This window comes from Nicotiana attenuata, unplaced genomic scaffold, assembly GCF_001879085.1.
Source record: "Nicotiana attenuata strain UT unplaced genomic scaffold, NIATTr2, whole genome shotgun sequence".
Taxonomy (NCBI): Eukaryota; Viridiplantae; Streptophyta; class Magnoliopsida; order Solanales; family Solanaceae; genus Nicotiana; species Nicotiana attenuata.
The window spans coordinates 223,631-246,130 of NW_017670889.1; the positions used below are offsets into that span (position 1 = coordinate 223,631).

Sequence of the window (22,500 nt, forward strand, 5' to 3'; positions counted from 1 at the left end):
GAGAGTGGGCGGTTGTTATGGGGAGGGTGGGGTTGGGTTAGGTTAATTAAAGGAGGAAAAGAGAGGAAAAAAATAAAAATAAAAATAAAAAATTCTGCAGATCTTACCTGGGCCCGCTCTGGCCTACCGCGGTTACGCCGCGCGCGGTGAACCATCTTCAGAGAGGATGGCCTACCGCGGTTACGCCGCGACCGCGGCGAACCATCTTCAGAGAGGATCTCTGACCGCGGTCCTACCGCGGTTACGCTGCGACCGCGGTGAGCCTGTTCCTGGATACCACTTTCGGGGTTCTTTTCATTGTTTTGCCCCTTAGGCACTATTGTTACCTCTTTTAATGCCTACCTTACCCATGTTATGCCCAGGCTCGTGATGCAAAGTCCTCTGCACTATCCTGCATATATACAATATGTTCCAGGCATTTTTTTTGTACTACACTTACAACACATTCGACGCAACGCCTGATTTAACGTCGCGGCACGGCGCAAGTAGTTGAGCCGTCACTCCTCACTCGCGTACTGGGGTTCTTTCAAATTGGTCACCACTGTATCCCCTTTTTTTCCAGTTATTCCAAGGTAATGTTTCAACCTTTGCCCATTTATTGAGAATTTGTTTGTCCCATCTTCTGACTCGATCTCAACAGCTCTACTTGCGAAAATTTGCACCACTCTAAATGGCCTTGACCATCGGGACTTTAACTTACCCGGAAACGATCTCAACCTTGAATTATACAGTAATACCTTATCACCGGGTTTGAAATCTCTATCCACAATGTGTTTGTCATGCATCTTCTTCGTTCTTTCCTTGTATAGCCTCATGCTTTCAAAGGCTTGATATCTAAATTCTTCCAGCTCATGCAACTCTGTCAGTCGATTTTGTCCAGCTGCGTCAGGATCCATGTTCAATTGCTTTAGTGCCCACCAAGCTCGATGTTCTAGCTCGACAGGCAGGTGACAGGCCTTCCCAAATACCAACTCTTATGGTGACATACCTATTGGTGTTTTGAACGCATTTCTATAGGCCCAGAGTGCGTCATCAAGCTTCTTTGCCCAATCAGTTCGTGTGGCATTCACCGTCTTGGTTAGTACACTTTTTATCTCCCTGTTGGACACTTCAACCTGCCCACTGGTTTACGGATGGTAAGGGGTGGCCACCTTGTGGCGTACATCATATTTTGCAAGTAGTTTCTCGAAGGCTCTATTGCAGAAGTGAGTGCCCTCGTCACTGATGATCTCTCTTGGTGTCCCAAACCTGGTGAATATGTTCTTTTTCAGGAATCCTACTACCACTCTTGCATCATTGGTGGGCAACGCTGCAGCCTCTACCCATTTAGACACGTAGTCCACAGCAACAAGGATGTACTTATTACCAAATGAGCTGACAAACGGACCCATAAAGTCAATCCCCCAAACATCAAACACCTCTACCTCTTGAATCGGGTTCATTGGCATCTCATGGCGACGGGAAATGTTCCCAGTCCGTTGGAATTCATTGCAGCCCTTGACCCAGAGGTGTGCATCTCTAAACACTGTTGGCCAAAAGAATCCGGCCTCTAGTACTTTCGCAGCTGTCCTGACCCCTCCAAAATGTCCTCCATATGCTGATGCGTGACAAGCCTGCAAAACACAAGATTGTTCTATCTCGGGGACACATCTCCGGATAATATTATCAACACATATTCTAAATAAATGAGGCTCATCCTAATAATACATGCGGCAATCACGAAAGAACTTTTTCTTTTGGACAGATGAGAGGTCAAATGGAACTATATCGCAGGCCAGGTAATTTGCAAATCTGCATACCATGGCGCATCTTCCAGAGTAGCTGCAAGCAGCTGCTCATCTAGAAAGGTTTCCAGAATCTCTTCGACCTCGACTGATTTTTCAGCTCCTTCAAGTCGTGATAGATGATCAGCGGCTTGATTTTCTGTGCCCTTACGGTCACGAATTTAAAGGTCAAATTCTTGCAACAGCAGCACCCAACGAATCAGGCGTGGCTTAGACTCCTTCTTCTCAATTAGGTACCTGAGAGTTGTATGGTCAGTGTATACAATTACCTTGGAACCAATCAGATATGATCGGAACTTGTCAAAAGCAAATACCACCGCTAACATCTCCTTCTCCGTTACAGTGTAGTTGAGCTGTGCACCGCTTAGCGTTCTGCTTGCATAGTAAATCGGGTGCATCAGCTTATCTTTTCGCTGCCCCAAGACTGCTCCTATGGCATAGTCGCTTGCGTCACACATGAGCTCAAAAGGTTGCTCCCAGTTGGGGTGCAACAATGATGGGTGCAGTTACCAACCTCTTCTTCAGTTCCTCAAATGCCAACCTGCAATCATTAGAAAATACAAAGGGCTGATCCTTTTCAAGGAGTTTGCATAGTGGGTTAGCAATTTTGGAAAAATCTTTTATGAAACGCCGGTAGAACCCGGCATGCTCAAGAAAGCTTCTCACCGCCTTGACTGAAGTGGGCGGTGGTAGCTTTTCAATCACGTCAACCTTAGCATGGTCGACCTCAATTCCTTTTCTGGACACTCGATGTCCCAAGACTATCCCTTCTTGTACCATAAAATGGCACTTCTCCCAGTTTAGCACTAAGTTTGTCTCCACACATCTTTGAGCACTCTACTTAAGTTGTGAAGACAGTCTTCGAATGAATCTCCCACCACGGAGAATCATCCATAAAGACTTCCATAATATCCTCCACCATATCTGTGAAGATGGCTAACATGCACCGTTGAAAAGTCGCTGGTGCATTGCAAAGCCCAAAAGGCATTCTCCGAAAGACAAAGATGCCACACGGACAGGTGAAGGATGTTTTCTCTCTATCCTCGGGGGCTATTGATATCTGATTATACCCCAAGTATCCATCTAAGAAACAAAAATGTGATCTCCCGGCCAGCCTGTCCAACATTTGGTCAATGAAAGGCAAGGGAGAGTGGTCCTTTCAGGTGGTGGTGTTCAATTTCCGTAATCCATGCAAATCCGCCACCCTGTGACTGTACGAGTTGAGATCAACTCATTGTTTTCATTTTGCACAACAGTCGTTCCCCTTTTTAGGCACACATTGGACAGGGCTGACACAATTACTATCAGAGATGGGGAAGATGACTCCCGCATCTAACCATTTGATTACCTCCTTCTTTACTACCTCTTTCATGTTTGGGTTCAGCCTTCGTTGATGTTCTCTGGAAGGTTTGTGCCCTTCTTCCAAGAGAATCTTATGCATACAGAAGGCTGGGCTGATACCCTTTATGTCTGCCATGGTCCAGCCAATGGCAGTCTTATTTTCTTGCAGTACCTGTAAGAGCCGTTCTACCTGCACATCTAGCAAACCGGATGATATAATAACAAGCAAGGTAGAATCAGGTCCCAAGAACACATACCTGAGGTGATTTGGGAGTGGCTTTAGCTCCAATTTGGGCGGTTCTTCTATTGATGGCTTTGCTGAAGGTGTAGCCCTTTTGTCTAATTCAAGGGACTCAAATTGAGGTTCCCTGTCCAGAATCCTCGTCCTTCAAGTGCCATGACCCACTCAGCCAACCCTTCACCATGCATCTCTTCTGGATTTTTCAGACATGCATCCAATGGGTCATTCATAGTCAGGGTCGCGTCGTCCTCTTGCAGAATCACATCTACTGTATCCACTAAAGAGCAATTAGCATATTCGCTGGGTCTTCTCATAGATTGCTGAACATTGAATATGACTTCTTCATCGTTCAATCTCATTTTTAGTTCCTCAGTCTCACAATCGGTCAGTGCTCTAGCAGTCGCCAAAAACGGTCTACCCAGAATGAGAGGTATCTCCTCATCTACCTGGCAGTCCAGGATAACAAAGTCTGCTGGGAACACGAACTTCCCCACTTGCACCAACACATCATCAAGAATACCAGTTGGCCTTTTCACCGTGCGATCAGCCAGCTGTAGCAGTATAGAAGTCGGTCTAGCTCTGCCGATGCCCAATTTAGTGTACACAGCCAGCGGCATCAGATTTATGCTGGCTCCCAGATCACATAAGGCCTTTGCAAAGGCGTAGCTCCCGATTGTGCACGGAATAGTGAAACTACCTGGATCAGACATCTTTAGAGCCATCGATCTTGTCACTACTGCGTTGTAGGTCTGTGTGAGGGTCATAGTGGAAAGATCCTAAAAATCAAACTTCCGTGACATTAAATCTTTCATCATCTTTGCATAACCGGGCATCTCCCTCAAAGCATCCATCAAAGGAATATTCAACTGAATCTGACGCAGCATCTCCATAAATTTCTTGTATTGAACTTCCTTCTTTTGTTTAACCAGTCTCTGAGGGAAGGGTGCAGGTATCACCCTTTGTGCATTGCTTGCTGGCTTCTCTATGTTGGAATTTTCTGGCACAAGAGGTGCCACTTGTTCTGCAGCTTGCTCATTCATCTTTTCTTTCTCCTGACTCTGCTCAACCACCACTTTAGTAAGCTCTGTTGGATCCTCCACCTCTAACGGAACATGAGCGACTGTCGTACTCTCCTCCTAGCTTGTAGATTCTTCTGTTCTCTATCTAAATCTTTCCCATTCCGGAGACTTACTGCCATCAGCTATTTTGGGTTTTGTTCCTTGGGGTTTATGTTAGTGTCTGCAGGCAAAGTTCCCTGAGGACGGTTGTTCAAAGCCATGGACAGTTGTCCCAACTGCGTTTCTGTGTTCTTTATTGCTGAATCATGCACTGCCAATTTTTCCTGCACTTTATTATTTGTCCCAATGAGTTGCTGAAGCATACCCCTGATTTCCACCATATTGTTATCTTGCTGCTGAGGAGGCGGTTGATAAGCTAATTGTTGTTGATTTTGCTGTGGATAGCCCTGTGGTTTCTGATATGGTACTGGCACTAATTGGTTTTGAGGGTGCATACCCCCAGGCTGTTGCATATTAGGCCTGTACTGCTGATTTTGCTGCGGTCTCCATTGCTGTGCTCCTTGTCTCTGACCTCCATAGTTGTTGACATAATTCATATCTTCCCTTGCCCCTTGATTTTTGCCTTCTCCGCTCCATGAACACACATAAGACTGATTATACAAGGTGTACACAGTCCTCCATTTGTTGTATCAACAATGTACACCTGTTTTGTGCCCATCTCATCAATCTTCTTTGTCAATATGCTCATCTGGGTCATGAGTGTGGCCATATTCTCTGCATGTGAATTGTTTGGGTCAAGAGGAACTGAGTGCACTATGGGTGCCAGTGTTGTAGCTCTAGTCATCCACCCTGAATTTTGTGACATATTGTCAAGAAGGATTTTGCACTCGGTGAATGTCTTACTCAATAATGCACCTCCAGCTGAAGCATCCACATTTGCTTTTAAATGGTCAGCTAGCCCCATGTAGAATCTCTGGCCGAGCATCTGGTCTCGAATGCCATGGTGAGGACACTTCACTAGCATTCCTTTAAATCTTTCCCAAGTTTCTTGCAAGGACTCAGTCGGCTGCTGCTTAAACTGCAATATTTCATCAATCTATCTTGCAGTCTTGTTTGGTGGATAGAACTTGTTCAGAAACTGCTTGACTAATTCCTCCCAGGTGGCAATGGAATTGATAGGGAGCGAATTTAACCAAGTCTGAGCTTCCCCGGTCACAGAGAATGGGAACAAGAGCAGCTTGATAGCTTCCGGGGTCACATTTGGCTGGCTTTCGATCACACAAATTGACAGAAAAATTTTTAGGTGCTGCTTAGGGTCTTCAATGTGTGATCCGGAGAACAATCCTTTATTCTACAGTAGATGCAGCATGTTGTTGGTTATCTGGAAGGTCTCCACTTGAATTGCGGGCACAACTATGGCAGTGGACAAGTTATCAGCTGTGGGCTGTGCCCAGTCATAAAGTGCAGCTTCGGGCACAATGGGTGCCACTACTCTTACGTTGGGGTTTGCCGGCAGATCCCCAACATTTCCAATGTTGTTTTCTGCGTCACCCATGTTAAATTCGAGCTGGTGTGACTAATGTGATTGTTGGAGCCTCTTGTTAGCACGGTTCAATGCCCTGAATGTTTTCTCGGGGTCTGAAAGTCCTTCTAGCAGTTCTCCAGTCCTCGACGAACTTCTAGGCATACACCTGATTTTCACAAGAGTTCAAATGTTAGAATTTCAATGAACAGATTGGGTATAGAGAAAACTGACTACACTAAGAATTTTTGTACTTCTTTCAATTGTAATTGATAACATCGTTAATCTCCTCGGCAATGACGCCAAAATTTGATAACGCCAAACTATGCCTTATAAAAAGACACACACGGACGTTGCAAATATAGTCTGGGTATTTCTGCACAGAGTCGAACCACAGAGAATTAACCTATCAATTACTCTTGTCAGATTTACTAGATTCACACAGTCAATTTTCCCAAACTTTGTACTTCACAATTGATGATATATCTAACAACTAAACTGAAAGTAAATAAAGCTGGAAGTTAACTAAGCTTGCTTGTATATAATTGGAATAAGATCTAAGGTAATGGTTTCCCCCGTTGTTGATTTCCTTGGTTGAATATGTATTATAACTCAGACTTAGTTGTCTATATCAATCATGAACGCTCTAGCTATCATTAATCTTTCTCAAGTAATTATGATAATTTACTAGACGCACTTTCTCAAGTTATGTTAGCTAGATTCACAAAACAGTTCACTTAGATTGCATCCGAGGTATCGTTATCTCTAATCCTACCTCTAAACCCTCGGTTATGATTCTCGTCTATACTCCGGGAGTGATGTTGTTCATACAATCACCAAAATATGCACTCTCTCTCAAGCAGATACATACTAAATAGGGACGGATAATTGAGGGCCCTTTCAACTAACCACAATCAAAACATAGATGAACAAATAGAGATTAACAACCAATTCCAAATATATTAGTATAACAACCAAGTCATCCCCAACAGGTTTCACCAAAACCTTAGGTTAAAGTATCTAGCTACTCATGACAATGGAAGATAAAACCAATAGATTATTCATAATGGAAGAATTGCAATAAAAATATAAGAGAATAGAAAACTATGATGTTTTGGGTGATCTCTCACACTTTTTCTTCTTCCAAAAGTAATCTCCAAAAACTAAGCCTCTCTATTGTGGGCGATTTTCTACATCTTATAAGGGTTTTACACCAAGTTTGCCCGAATTGACACTTTGGTCCCTGAACTTTCCGCGTCCTACCGCGGTCCTAATGCGATTACGCCAGGACCGCAGCCAGAATGGCCTTCAGAATCTGCAGCAGTGTTCTGCCGCGGTCCTACCGCGGTTACGCCCGGACAGCGGCAGACCAGCTTCAGTTCTGGCTTTGTCCCTTCGCTTGGTGCACTTTGTGGATATTGTATGATTGGCCTCCTTTTCTCCGTAATTGATCCCAAAAGTACTCCACAAACTTCTTTTATTGGATATAGCCTGCAAAGCATGAAAAGCACTAATCAGAGCATTTGGATATCACTTTTTACCCAAAAGCTATATAAAAATGTGGTTCTTTAGGGCCTAATTATAGTCTAATTTACCTATTATCAGTAATCAGGCAGGATATGGCGAGGCTCCAGATTTCCGAGGACATGGCACTTGATAGGAACATGTGGAAGGCGAGTATTAGGGTTGAAGGCTAGGAGGTAGTTGAGTCTTGCCTTACGTCATTACATTGAGAGACTAGTTTGGTAGGGATATTATTTCGTTTTTGCTTTGTATCTTTCTTCTGGCTTTCATGTTGTTCCTATTTTTCCTATGATTTCTATGGTGTTACTGATATTGTCTCCTTTTGTCTTTTTATCTTGAGTCGAGGGTCTTTCGGAAACAGCCTCTCTACTCCCTCGGGGTAGGGGTAAGGTCTGTGTACACATTACCCTCCCCAGACCCCACTAGTGGAATTTCACTGGGTCGTTGTTGTTGTTGTTGTTGTCTATGATCATGCTCCTGGGTGGTGGAACGAATCTGACTGGCCCAATAAAATAATGTAGTATTCTGCACTTCTTGGCCTTTAGATGAGATGTGTAATCCCGACTTTCTGGCAAGAAGAATTTCATAATGTAGGCATCTTGTTCCTTATCCTTTGACTCCTCAAGTGGCTCGGACGACTCTATTTCCATATCACCATCCAAACACAACGTGGAAAAATGCTTAGAGTGTGGACCAATGCGCTCAACTACATAAATATTGGGATTGTCAACATCCTCAACACTAATGACACTAAAGTCAACTAAATACGTATCATCAATGTCCTTGGTTGACTCTAGTATCTCTTTTACAACATCGACATCCTCAAAATCTAGTTCGATTGATTGTTGGTGTTCTACTCTGGCCTTCTCCCCTAGCACCTCAATTTTTGTATCTAATTCACGCTCTTCTTGGATATTATTCACAATATTGGCTTGTTGAGCATTACAATCTTCAACCAGTTGACTCACTTGAACTTTCAAGTTGTGAATAGTTTCCTCTTGCCTTTCTATCTGCAGCTGTATTTTACTATTTTGTTCCACAAGGCACTTTAACATATCCTTGATCTCTTTCAGGTCATCATCCCTGGGTTTTTTGTTCCTTGTAACTTCACAAGAAAAAGAAGAACCATCAAAGTAAGGGGTTGGGGGAAGATAATAATATAAGCACAACCATGAAAGTGACCACCACACATATCACACCTATTCCACACATAAGATTGAGTTGGTGCACATAACTCGCTCTTGGGAATATTTTGATAGTTTTGCCATGGGTGGTTTCCTCCACAATAAGCATTAGGAAGATCAATAGTAGAATTACCAACATCAAAACTCTCATAATTCCAAGATGCCATGTTTCTCAAATCAACAAATTAAAAAAATCAAATTAATAAAAAAAATTAAATAAAAGTTCAAACTTGCAACCTAGCAATATGTACACCTACAGCTACACCGTTAGCTTTCCGGCAGCGGCGCCAAAATTTGATCACGCCCAACTATGCCTTATAAAAAGGACTAAGCGGTCGTTGCAAATATAATCCGTTTTTACAAGTCCGGGGTCGAATCTCACAGAGAACTAAGGCTTAGCTACAGTTGTTGACTAGCACTAAAAAGATAAGCTCGAACAATTCCTAATTTATAAATATTAAGATTCTTATATCTAATTAACTAACTAACTAAAGCAGTAGATTAACAACTAAAGATACTACAGGTTGGAGAAAAGATTAAGGAGGTCTAGAGTTATGATTTCCCCAATTGTCGGAATCCTTCCCGCTACATCTTCTATAATTTTGCCTAAGTATTCTCTACCGATCATGAGTGCTCTGAGTGTCGTAATTCTCTCCTAACTACCACAATTTACTAGACATATTCTCCCGAATTATGCTAGCTGGCATTAAGTACGGCTCACTCGGATCGCACCAAAGTTTCGTTATTCCTAATCCCACCTTTAAACCCCCCGTACCGATCCCTCATATGCGTTAGCAGTGATGTTGTTCAACAACTACCTAAAGATGCACTCTCTCCCGAGTAATACACACTAAATAGGCACAGTCCATTGAGAGCTCTTCAACCAACCACAATAATAACGTAGTTGAACAAATAGAGAAAATACTACGGCAAAACTATAATAATGTAACAGGAAAAATCATCCTCTAAGAGGTTCCATCAAAACCCTAGATAACAAATTAGCTATTCATAATAGTATGCATAAAAACAATACTAGAATTCATAACCAATAATGAAAATAGGAAGAAGGAAGTGAAAAACTCGTAGAAGAATTCTCCGCATTGCTCCTAGTGTGTTCTTGCCTCCTTAGGTCGAATCCCGGTCTCTTGTCGGTCTCTCTCTGTCCAATCTCTGTCTCATCTAAAGTGGCGTTTTTAGGTCTATTTATATGTGTAGGAAAAGACCTAAACGTGTATGCCAAGTCCTAGTCAAACCAGGAGACGAAATAAGCCTTCAAAGCTCGGAATGGATCTCGACCCAGGCCTGGCATCGCCAGGCATAACGCCTGGTGGAGTTGGCCTTTGACTGGCCTCGCCAGGTATAAAGCCTGCTCAAGGCCTAGCATCGATAGCTTTCTCCTTTTCACTGTTCTCGAGCACGCTTTCAATGTTTAAGTATCCCTTTTGCTCTACTTTCATCTTTAGTTCACTTACACATAAAACAGACTCCATTACGCGCAAATAAGGTATAATTTATCATTAAAGCATATAAAATGCAAGGCAAATAATGTACGAAACTATGTAATTATAGCCACACATCAGATACCAGGTTATTCATATGTAGCAATCTTACTAAGATATTTATCACATTTCTGTTTTTGGAGCAGAAAAAGTCATTCATTTTCAAACTTTCCTAGTAAAGATGCATGTATGAGGATTCTATTTTTATTATTAATTTTATTTTAACTATCTGGTATTCGAATTTTACTATTAGTTCGGTTAGTTCGAAATAGGCACTTAGTGGACCCACCGGCCACCACTAAGGGGTCAAGCATCCTACATTGAAAAGTTCTTCATTCTTAGAAGCCAAACCCGAGATTGCTGACCAAGGATGAAGAGATTCCGATCATATCACTATATTCTTTGGTGATCATAAGAATTCATTCTATTTAGATTGATATAAATCAAATTAAGTAATTACAGATTTAATATTATTTTGCTCTAACAGACATTAGAACTCTAGATCACTACAATTGTTTTCTTTTTCTTCTTCTTCTTTTATCTTTTATCTTGTTGACCGCAATCTTGTCACTGCAACGATGCATCATTGACTTATTTATTTCAAATTTTGGTTAAATTTAATTTGCATCAGAGAGAAGGTTTAAGAAAGGAATTAGGTTGGAGAACCAAAAACTTGGGCACTGTAATTTTTTTTAAATTATTTTTTTTTTTGGAGTAAATCTGTAAATTAATTGAAGATGAGACAATAAAACTATCGATGAAACAGGACAAAATTTTGAAGCATTTGTGGATGAGCTTTTCCCAATGATTAGAACGTAAAATATCTTGTAAAATTTTGAACAAGTGTCACCCAACTTATTTACCGTTTATGTTTATAGTTCCATGCTTTCTGTTTCCTTTTTTTTTTTTTTTTGGGTCGAACTTTCTGATTCATCACTATATATAGTTGCTTGTTCACCAAGAACCTTCTACAATTTTACCTTTTTAAGTTTATCCAAGACAGTAAAAGAAAATGTTACTACTACTAGTATTTCTAAATTTACCGCAAAGGAATTGCGGTAACACGTGAAAACCCAACACTTCTCTCTCTCTCTGCATTCCATTGGATGAGATTGGAAACAGGCTGTAGTCTTTGAGTCTTTGACCTTACCCACCCCCCTTTTCACCCACACCCCCAAATCTTCCGACAGAAACCAGAAAAGGAAAAAAGTAAAAAATAAATAATAAGCGAAGAAAGAGAGAAGAAGTAAAAATGAAGAAAAAAAATTAGAAGAAAAAAGTGAAGTAAGAAAAAAAAATATTTGGTGTAATCGCCTAATGTTGCAACACCACTGTATATATGGAAAATTTTGTTTAGATTCGATGCATGTTCAATACCAGGTTAAGTGACATAATTATTGATCATGCCCAATTATGCCTTATAAAAAGGATTAAGCGGTGGCTGCAAATATAATCCGGTTTACAAGTCCGGAGTCGAATCCCACAGAGAACTAAGGTTTAGCTACAGCTGTTCACTATTCACTATCACCAAGAAGACAAGCTTGAACAATTCCTAACTTATAGATATTAAGATTCTTGTGTTTAACTACTAACAAATTAAAATAGTAAATTAACAACTAACGATATTGAGGGTTAGAGAAAAGATTAAGGAGGTCTAGAGTTATGATTTCCCCAATTGTCGGGATCCTTCCCGCTATGTCTTCTATAATTTCGCCTAAGTATTCTCTACCGATCATGAGCACTCATATTACCGTAAATCTCTCCCGAGTAATTACGACAATTTACTAGACGCACTCTCCCGAGCTACGCTAGCTGGCTTTTAATACAGCTCACTTCAGATCGCACCCAAGGCTTCGTTATTCCTAATCCCGCCTTTAAACCCTCGGTTATTGATCCCTCATATACTCTGGGAGTGGTGTTGTTCAACAATTACCTAAATATGCACTCTCTCCCGAGTTATGCATACTAAATAGGCACAGCTAACTAAGAGCTCTTCAATCAACCAGAATATAAACGTAGTTGAACAAATAGAGAAAAGCTATGGCTCAATTATATAAAAACATAACAAGAATTTATCCTACAAAAGGTTCTATCAAAACTCTAGATAACAAATTAGCTATTCATAATAGTATGTAAAACTACAATACTAAAAGTCATAACCAATAATGAAAAATAGGAAGAGGAAGGAAAAAACTCGTAGAAGAATTCTTCGCCTTGCTCCCAATGTGTTCTTGCCTCCAAGGGTGTTGTCTAACCCTAAAGTAGTGTCTCTTGCCTCCTTAGGTCTAATTTTTGTCCAAAATATGTCCCCCCCCCCCCTGTTCTTGGCCGGCCTCCTTTGTTTAATATAGGGTTTAGGACTTAACATCCCATGTTTTGCACTTTAGTCCCTGAAATTTTCGCTTCCTGCCGCGGTCCCACCGCGGTCGCGGTCAAACCGCGGCCAAACATGCCCTCTGATTCTTCAGTTGTCCGCGACCATCTTCTACCGCAGTTCTGTCGCGGTCGCGGTGGAACCGCGGTTTTTCACCCTGTTCCGTTTGGAATTTGGAAAAACGTAAAACATGAAAGTTGTAGCCCTTTGAGTTATATTTCCAACCATATATTGTGGAGCCCAAATGGAGTTCTGAGCAAAAAGTTATGTCTATTTTACTAGACAGTGCACAATATGCCTCCTCAAGTCTTCGTTTGTTCTCAACTATCAAATTTGACCCCCGAATACGATCCCGGCTTAATTCCTTGAGCTTTTACTCAGACTTCAAAGCTTCAAATTACTTAAATTCATTCCATAACATCTACATAGCTCGGAATCACACCTACAAGGCATAAAACACACAATTAGTGCAAAACACTAGCTATTAAAGCGCAAACTCAATTAAAGTGCAGTAAATTAGACTGAAATAAGCGACTAAAATACGTAATTATAGCCTATCATCAATTATACATACTAATTACCTATATAGATCGAATATATATTTGCTTTCGGTACCAAAAATAAGCGGTTGTGGTAAAATAAATTTATTTTAAAATATTTGATTTTTAAGGGAAAAAAAGAATTTTATTAATTAAAAAAATACTTATGGAAAATAGTCATATGATTAAATTTATTCTTATTAATACACAAAAACTTTTAATAAAACAAATATAGCATGGATCTAAAAATAGTAGTAGTGAATTAACTGTGAGTATTTTTTAAACCTTATATAAAAATCACATGTTATGCAATTAATGATATACAATATATTTTTAGTTACCTACAATCTACATCAATTAGACACAAAGTTTCAATCTAATTTAATACATTTCCGTCTTGTTTAGAAAAATTGATGACCTCTTCCTCTTCTATTTTTTTTAGTTTGAGTTTTTTTTAATAAACTATCTGATATTTGGAACTTACTAATTCAACTGCGATCATTAAAGAAGAAGATGCTCCATATGGAAGGAATTTCCGTCTCCGAAACACATGATTAAGAGTCAAGAAAACTCATCACATCCTATGCTCTCGTTTGGCCATAAAATTTGGTAGTTCTTTTTTCAAAGTTTATTTTTAAATATCTGTTTATTTATATATTTTAACTATTTTTTGGCAGATGTTGAAAATAAAATCTTTAAATCCCAAAAACAGCTCTAAAGTAGTTTTTGAAATATTTGAAGTTTTCTACTCATAAAATTTTCAATTCTTTTCAAGTAAAATACATATCCAGATACAATTTTAACTTTTAAAAATTATTTTTGTTTTATCAAACTTTTAAAATTTTTTTTTTTAAAATTTCAATCAAATTTATATCCAAACGCTAACTAAGTAATTGTTTTCTTCTTAGTTAGCGTGGATTCATTCTCACCTAAGGAAAGAAGCGAGAAAAAGGAAAAAAAAAAAAAAAAAGAGAAAAAAAGGAGAGGCAAAAAGCATAAACCCTAGACAAGCCTCCCGTCTCTATTTATTTGCCACGTGTCATCAGCCACAAACTCCATAGATTTCTCCTTATTACCGAACCCCATTCCTCCATCTTCTTCTTCACTCTCTATCTCTCTGTTTTCCTCTCTTCTTCTCTAAACTCTCACAAAATTTACAGAGCAAAAATGAAACAAAACACGTGTCAAAAACAGTGCGTTTTGCTCAATACATATAACGAAGATGAAATACAAGTAGCCAATATTCTACTCGATCTTCCCAATCTTTTCACACAAAATCAATCTCCTTCTCAATTTTCTTATTCATTTAATTGGGGTACAAAAAAGAGGAGATCTAATAGAAACGGTACTGATTTTTCATCTCGTGTTAACTCATCTTCTCTACAAGGAAGTTCAAACGAAATTGAAACCACCAAAATTAAGGCTGAAGTTAATAGCCCTGCTACTCCTCTCTCTTTTTCCCCCAGTGAATCTGATGATAAATCCAAACATTCTTCTCGCAAAATCTCTAAGCGAAAGGTACTATTATTTTTAATTGATTTTCAGCACTATTTTTCTGCGTTTATATTATTCATTGAATTTTTTGAAATTTGGTTTATGTTATTGACTTGTTTTGATGCCGTCTCCCCTGTTTCGGATAATCTTTTTAAAAAAACAAAAAATTCATGGAGGGTGGGTTATTTTTTAAATAATCTTTACACAAATAGCCATATATATTAATTATATATAATTATACACATATAATGCATAAATTTTACCGGTTATTTTTAGTTCAAGTGGTTGGGTCAGCAGCTATTTGGCTTAATTTTTCAAAATTTAAACCATGTTGCGACTGAATTTCTCTAAATTTTATGTTTATGATTTTGTTTTAAATTGCTGTTGCTTGGTTTGTAGACGAGGGAGGAGTTAATGGATATGATAAAACAATTATCTCAATGCAGAGAATCGCTTAAAGGGGTAAGTTTGTAATTTCGTTAACAAAAATTGAGTCTTTTTTTTTCTTTTCTTAAATTATCTTCTGCCCTTTATTTTTCCAGTTTTCTCAAACTGTTTTATTTATTCTTTATTTTTTATACGGAATTTGACAGGAAGTGGAGAATGTTCGGAATTACTACAATAGCCAAAAAGCTTATAATCTGAAGTTGAAAGCAATGAAAGAACAGGTAAAAATCTCCCATCTTTATTTTTAGGCTTCACCATAAAAATCCATATCTATTTTTGGTAAAAATATTTTCCTCTCACTTATTTGAGAGGTGGGCCCACATAATTTTATTCACAAGTTGATCATTTCCAATTTCCTCGAGTAGCCTAAAACTTTATCTGCTCAATGTGTTATGATTAATTAATTTATTAATTAAGATAAAAATAGTACATTAATTAACTGCGACGTGAAATACATGTAGGTTACTCTGAAAATATGAATTCTTTTTTCATGGTTAAGTGATGCATTTACACGTGAATTTATAAATGTTAAAATTAAATTACTTGGTTTAATAATTACGAGTGCAAATTAGTGTTTGTCGTATAAGCATCAGGTGTGAATAAGTTATTTACCGCTTAACTTAGTAAGTTTGAGGCATGTATACTCCTTTGCTCTTATTAATTTGTCAAAAAAAATAGGGTATTATTACTTTAGCGCGCCCCATAAACTATTTATATTCGATTGTCGAAATAATGTATAAAATTTGTATAATTTTTTTATATAACATACTGAATATATATATCGGAAATATATATATATTTTCGGCTATTATTTTAAAAGCAGCTATACAATGTCGTTTACTAAAAAAAAGTTGATTATTTTGCTAATTATAGGTAACAAGAATGTTGAATATCCAAGGACCAGGTGTTAATTTAGGTCAAATTTGCAACAAACCTGAAATGGAGCTCAATCATCAACAGCCGTTCATTTTGGATCAGATTGCTTTTGGAGGATCAGAAACATTCCATAGATTTCAGTACCCATTGGGCCAACTGCAACAGCCCCAGCCCATATTCTCATCTAATACTGGATTGGGCTTTGTGAATCATATGGGCCCAGGCCCAATAGGTATTCCGGATCTAAATGTTACTGTGGATGAGCCCACACCTTTTGATCTTGAGAGAATGAATGTTGAAAGAAAGGCCCAATTTGCTGCAGCTAGGAGGAGGAGAATAAATAGAAGAATAGAAATTAAGAATGCCTCTGGTTTTATTAGACCACAAAGAAGAAGATAGTGGTAATATTGTCTTTCTTAAATTCCTTTTTAACTATAGAGTTATATGATTTTTTTTGTCAGTGGTAAAATGGCCAATTGAGCAAAGCTCTTTTTTTATTGGCCATGTTGCTAAGTGAAACTGTATCGTATATTAGTTAAAGAAGTTGGTGAGCTAATATGATTTTTATACTTTTCCTATATATTCAATCTCAAATGAGTAATATATAAGCAAAATATTTTCCTGAATTTAGGTGGGGTTAGCAGGAAAATATTTAAATGTACATTGCAAAGTCTTACTTTATACAAAGTGCATATGGGAGTAGATTAAGTCCTAAGTGGACAAACTAAATTCTTATTTATGTGATATTATGGTTCGGATTGTGATCTTTTAGCAATTGGATTATTGTTACATGACCTTTTGGTAATTTTTTATGCTTAAAATGTGCAACTTTTTTCTAAACCAAAAACCTTGAGATCAATGAAGAGAAAAATGATTTGTCTTTGGGTTGAGACTGTCGTCACTTTGATTTATTTTCTTCCGTCTTATGTAGTTGGATATTATCAGGGCCGTGGTGAGATAAATAGGATCTTTGCATAATTAATCAGAGATCTCGAATTTGAACCCTAGAATATTAAATCTGAGTAGAGGTGCTTTCTCCTTGAATGAGCTTTACACAATATGAATCCAAATTAATATGTGAACCATAGACAAAACAACACCACCAAAACCATCTAGCTTTATTTGATCGGAAGCCCTCTCCAGGGATTTGTATTTGTGTGTAAATCTGGCTTTGCTATGCGAATTTTTTTTAATTCCATTTATTCAATGATTATGTTGTGTTGTGTTGTGTTTTCTGTTAAAGTTTGATTAAAAATGAAAGAAGGGTGTGCAAATGACGACAATACTATTCAGGATATGAGAAGCCGAGCGATGTTTTTTCCTTCTACTTCACGACTCTGATGCATATGGCCCTTCCTTTATTTTATTTTTTCTCTTTTATCTTTGCTTATTTTTACAAAAGATAATTTACACAACTCGAGGTGAAATATTACTTCTTCCTTTTTTCCAAATTTAGCTTTCGGCTTCTGCTTTCTTTATTGATGAATTTAAAGCGCACCTGCGGTATAAAGTTATCTATTGAAAATTATTAAGAGGGAATTACGAAATCCAAGTTTATATACAAGTTTTGTTAAATCTACGGATCATTAAATTGCAAATAATTATTTGCAAGAGGGTACTGTTAAATCTACGGATCATTAAATTGCAAATAATTATTTGCAAGAGGGTACAGAGAATATGATTTATATTTTGAACGTTGGGTAATATTAGGTGATTTCCGGGAGATTTTATGATATCTTTGACCAGAGGGAACTTACGGACTATGTCTTTAGTTTAAGCATTATTAATTAATTAAACTAATTATAAATATTAGAGTGGTTGCAGGCCAAAAAAAAAATGCTACAAAATGTATTTGTGATTTTAGAAATGCCCGTGGTTCTTTTGTTGACTGTTACACTCTAATAAAAAAGGAGAAAACATATGTATCAGACTATCACTAGTCAATCACTCTATCCCAAATAAAAATAAAATTCTAGTTGGTTGACAATAAGATTCTTACAGAAAATTCTGAACGTTTAGGTTGCAAGAATTTTTGGTGATAATTTAAAATATAAAGTTTGCCAAAGATAGTTTAATTCTGTTCTCGAAATAGACTCAAAAACTCCAAAAGAGATAACGAAAAGATGAATCAAATAGAAGTAACAATAAACGTTATAAAATCATATACTATGAAGAATATTTTTCTATCCAGAGATACATTTATATAATAATAGGAGTATAATGCTGTTAAAAGTTATCCCAACTGAGTGACAGAAACAGCGAGATAACTGCAAAACACCATCACCCTTTACTCTTTAAGAAGCTACTGTAATACAGTAGCTCATATTCAGACCATTAAGAAACATTTCAATATTCAATTCTCACCAAATCAAAACAGAAAGTTCAAGTGAAAAGGAGACAATAGAAACAATAACAAGTCCACTTGGCAGAAACTTAACAAAAGCAGCAATATTGAATTTAGAAATGTTTTTAAGATTCATAATGCTCCTCAGCGCCCTCCTCTTCATACTCTTCCTCATCATCTGCTGTAGCATCCTGGTATTGTTGATATTCTGCAACCAAATCATTCATGTTACTCTCGGCTTCAGTGAACTCCATTTCATCCATACCTTCACCTGTGTACCAATGCAAAAAGGCCTTGCGCCTGAACATAGCTGTGAACTGCTCACTCACTCTCCTAAACATCTCCTGAATGGAGGTTGAATTGCCAACAAATGTGGATGCCATCTTCAGCCCAGTTGGTGGGATATCACATACACTAGACTTCACATTGTTAGGGATCCATTCAACAAAGTAGGACGAGTTCTTGTTCTGCACATTGATCATTTGTTCGTCCACTTCCTTTGTGCTCATCTTTCCCCTAAACATGGCAGAAGCTGTCAGGTAGCGTCCATGACGGGGATCTGCAGCACACATCATATTCTTGGCATCCCACATTTGTTGAGTAAGCTCTGGCACTGTGAGGGAAATGTATTGCTGCGATCCGCGAGAGGTCAATGGTGCAAAGCCCACCATGAAGAAATGAAGACGTGGGAAGGGAATTAAATTCACAGCCAACTTTCTCAGGTCTGAGTTCAGCTGACCAGGGAATCTCAAACAGCAGGTAACACCACTCATGGTTGCAGAGATCAAATGGTTCAAGTCACCAACTGCAAGAGAAAGAGGCAAAAATTTGTTACATTTGCTTACTTAGCTTGCAGATCGTATTGTTTGTAAACACCAAGGAGAAATACTTACAACTTGGAGTAGTGAGCTTCAAAGTCCTGAAACAAATATCATATAAGGCTTCATTATCAAGGACCATGCATTCGTCAGCATTCTCCACCAGTTGATGCACAGACAGTGTAGCGTTGTATGGTTCTACAACGGTGTCAGACACCTTTGGAGATGGGAAAACAGAGAATGTGAGCATCATTCTGTCTGGATACTCCTCCCTTATCTTGGAAATCAATAGAGTTCCCATGCCAGATCCAGTCCCTCCACCAAGTGAGTGACAAACCTGGAATCCTGATCCATAAAACAAAGAATATATAACAATCAATAGTCGATAATCAACTAACCCTGAGTCAGCAAGCAATAATAATTATCTAAAGAGGATCACCAAATTGATAGATCGGACAAATATAGAAAAAAAGAATCAACAGATTAAGCAGAGCATAGAATAAGTTATTTGATAAAGGAAATTGACAAATGTTGCCACCAGTCAGATACAGATACAAAATAAGTTTCATTTCTCCAGCATCAACTCTAAGAGAGTATGACTAGTGAGATGCATACAAAAAAGTAAAATGGAATACAAACAGAACTAGGTTATAATGTTTTATCCTTCTGCTATTCTAAAGAATTGCATGCCTTCATTTGTGTGATCTATGAGAACTAGGCTCCGGTATGAACATTAGAATATAAGCATATGAATTAGCATTATCACTACCTTGTATTCAGCTAGTCGTTAAGATAAAATATAGCCAACTGTACAATTATAGACACATTCATAGACAATATAAGCAAGCACTCGGAATCAAAACAAAAAGAGATCAAATACAGCCACATTCATAGAAACAATAAGGATGCGATTCATGAATGAAACAGGAAAAAGGAATCAAATGAAGGCACTGTCAACTGTAAGCACATCCATCGGACCAATGAGCATGTGATTTGGAATGAACAAGTGAAATAGATCAAATATCGGCGCTGTTAAATATAAGCACATACATCAGAACAATGAAGACGCGATTTGGAATGAAAAAGTGAAACAGATTCAGTATAGGCACTATAAGCACATTCAATAGAAACAATGAGCACGAGATTGGAAATGGAAACGAAAACATATCAAATATAAGCACTATCAAAACCATAGGCAGTAGGCAGATCCATAGACGCAATGAGAATTCGATTAGAAATGAAACAGAAAAAAGCATATAAAGAAGGAAGCGAAAATAAACCTTGCAAGCAATCACAATTCTCAGCCTCTTTACGAACAACATCGAGAACAGCATCAATCAACTCCGCTCCTTCAGTATAATGACCTTTAGCCCAATTATTACCAGCACCGGACTGACCAAAAACGAAGTTATCAGGTCGAAAGATCTGTCCGTACGGACCAGATCTGATACTATCCATAGTACCAGGCTCCAGATCCATAAGAACAGCCCTAGGAACATAACGACCACCAGAAGCTTCGTTAAAATACACATTAATACGTTCAAGTTGAAGATCTGACTCAGCGGCGGTGCCTTTGTAACGGCCGGTAGGATCAACGCCGTGCTCGTCACAGATAACTTCCCAGAATTTGGAACCGATTTGGTTACCGCATTGGCCGCCTTGAATGTGTAAGATTTCTCTCATTTTCTCTCTTTTTTGGAGGAATTTGAAAAATTGAAATGGAAAATGGAATTAGGGTAAGAGAGAAAGAGAAAGTGTGTGAATTTAGAGGGGTGGGGATTTGAGATATTTCTAGTGGTGAGTTTATTGTGGTGACAGGCGGGAATACATACACACGATATAACTGCTGGACCCTTGTTGCAGGGTGAATATGGGTCCCACATTGATCGCCGATTTTTTTGCCCTCCATCATTTCTTTGTTTCTTTTTGTTAGCTAGTTAGCGGTGAATACGAAATAGTAATTAAAATTTATACGCATTACACACGATTACAGTTTTTTGAATTATATCATTGAGATTATTCTTTACTACAAGTATGTTAGAAATATAATTAAGCAAATGAAGTAATACTTTGTTTGACAGTTTAAGGCCTCATTTGTTTGCGCTTAATGCAGGTCTGAATCTTAATCATTCAGATCTTAGATATTAAATGCGTTTGTTTTTTAAGTCTGAATCTTAATTATTCAGATCTTAATCATTAAGTGTGTTTGTTTTTTTTAATTCATAACCACTTAATGGGTCTGAATAGGTCTGTATGATTAAGATCTATAACAGAGACTTAATTTCATTAAGATGCTATCACATATTCATTATTAACTGCCGTCACCGCCTACCATTATCAACTACCACCATGCCACCACCACCACTATACTCAACCACCACACCACCATCATACTCAACCACCAACACCACCACCATGCTACTATCATCCTCAATCATAGCCGCTACCATTATCGACCATCACCATCCACCATCGCTACCACTCCGACCAGCATCATTCTCACCCACAGTCAACAGTTATCCACCTCAACTACCACAACCAACCACCCCATCACCATTAACAACCACAGCCGGCACCGCCCATCATTATAACCTACCACCACTTCCTCAATCACAAACCACCACCCGCCATTATTAACTATCATCACATACCACCACCATCCTCAATCATAATCGACACCACTACCAATCACTACTAGCTACTAGCATGAACCACTATCATCAACCAAAACTACCACCGCCTCTAGTCGGTATTCACCCGTTAGCCATCACTACCAACGACTATCATAATTTAAAAAATTATATATTTTATTGATAGAATATTAGATTAATTAGTATTTCATTTGAATTTTATATTTATTATTTTTCAAACTTATTCTTATGTGTCCTCTTATTTTGCCCCGTATTTGGGCGTATCTCGGGATTCTTTGAGTTTTCCTGTTTATGTTTCCACTCCTGTTGGAGATTCTCTTGTTGTGGACCGTGTTTATATGTTTGATTGCTCTTAGTGGTTTTGAGACCAGAGCCGATTTGTTATTGCTCAGCATGGTAGACTTTGATGTTATTCTGGGCATGGACTGGTTATGCATTCAGATGTTAAAAATCAAACAGTCTTAACTTTTAGTATTCAGATCTTAATACACATCTTAATATATTCAGATGTGTATTCGGATTCAGATGTCTTAATCTTAATACACATCTTGATATTCAGATGTGTATTCAGATTCAGACGTCTTAATCTTAAAAAAACAAATGAGGCCTAAGTTTTAGATGCGATAGTAACACAATTTAATATGTTATAATATAGAGACGGATCTATTCTAGAAAATAGTCATTTTAACATGTTATTATAAGGTGAATCTAGAAACTCTAGAATATCGGTGCACCACTAGAGCGAGAAAAAAAGGATTAAGTTGGAATTGATTTTTGATTCTTTGGGTAAATAACTCAATGTTTAACCAAATGCACCATCTAGCATTTAGAAGAATAGGGGTT

The 22,500-nt window shown here is 38.2% G+C and overlaps 3 protein-coding genes across 3 annotated transcripts; 1 reads left to right on the top strand and 2 right to left on the bottom strand.

Moving 5' to 3' along the window:
* Nucleotides 1–3,464: 3,464 nt before the first annotated feature.
* On the bottom strand, nt 3,465–4,088 carry LOC109244234. The gene is made up of 2 exons (XM_019411291.1): nt 3,903–4,088; nt 3,465–3,812 (listed from the first exon to the last, which is right to left on the bottom strand). The coding sequence occupies exons 1-2, from the start codon at nt 4,086–4,088 to the stop codon at nt 3,465–3,467; spliced, it is 534 nt and encodes a 177-aa protein (XP_019266836.1).
* A 9,881-nt stretch (nt 4,089–13,969) lies between these two features.
* On the top strand, nt 13,970–16,424 carry LOC109244240. The gene is made up of 4 exons (XM_019411295.1): nt 13,970–14,545; nt 14,921–14,983; nt 15,115–15,189; nt 15,842–16,424. Exons 1-4 carry the CDS (start codon nt 14,195–14,197, stop codon nt 16,241–16,243), a joined length of 891 nt encoding a protein of 296 aa, XP_019266840.1. The 5' UTR covers nt 13,970–14,194; the 3' UTR covers nt 16,244–16,424.
* Nucleotides 16,425–18,044: 1,620 nt separating this feature from the next.
* LOC109244246 (tubulin beta-1 chain) lies at nt 18,045–20,827 on the bottom strand. The gene is made up of 3 exons (XM_019411302.1): nt 20,287–20,827; nt 19,082–19,351; nt 18,045–18,993 (listed from the first exon to the last, which is right to left on the bottom strand). The coding sequence occupies exons 1-3, from the start codon at nt 20,687–20,689 to the stop codon at nt 18,314–18,316; spliced, it is 1,353 nt and encodes a 450-aa protein (XP_019266847.1). The 5' UTR covers nt 20,690–20,827; the 3' UTR covers nt 18,045–18,313.
* Between the last annotated feature and the right edge of the window lie 1,673 nt (nt 20,828–22,500).

Bases quoted from the DNA above. Each gene is read 5' to 3' on its own strand.
- LOC109244234 (XM_019411291.1), bottom strand. From the start codon at position 4,088: ATGGCTCTAAAGATGTCTGATCCAGGTAGTTTCACTATTCCGTGCACA. The intron at 3,813-3,902 runs GTGAAAAGGCCA...CTGGACTGCCAG, and splicing joins TACAGCTGGCTGATCGCACG to GTAGATGAGGAGATACCTCT.
- LOC109244240 (XM_019411295.1), top strand. From the start codon at position 14,195: ATGAAACAAAACACGTGTCAAAAACAGTGCGTTTTGCTCAATACATAT. The intron at 14,546-14,920 runs GTACTATTATTT...CTTGGTTTGTAG, and splicing joins GCAAAATCTCTAAGCGAAAG to ACGAGGGAGGAGTTAATGGA. The intron at 15,190-15,841 runs GTAAAAATCTCC...TGCTAATTATAG, and splicing joins TGAAAGCAATGAAAGAACAG to GTAACAAGAATGTTGAATAT.
- LOC109244246 (XM_019411302.1), bottom strand. From the start codon at position 20,689: ATGAGAGAAATCTTACACATTCAAGGCGGCCAATGCGGTAACCAAATC. The intron at 19,352-20,286 runs GTTTATTTTCGC...TTTATGGATCAG, and splicing joins GAATTGTGATTGCTTGCAAG to GATTCCAGGTTTGTCACTCA. The intron at 18,994-19,081 runs GTAAGTATTTCT...TTTCTCTTGCAG, and splicing joins GAAGCTCACTACTCCAAGTT to TTGGTGACTTGAACCATTTG.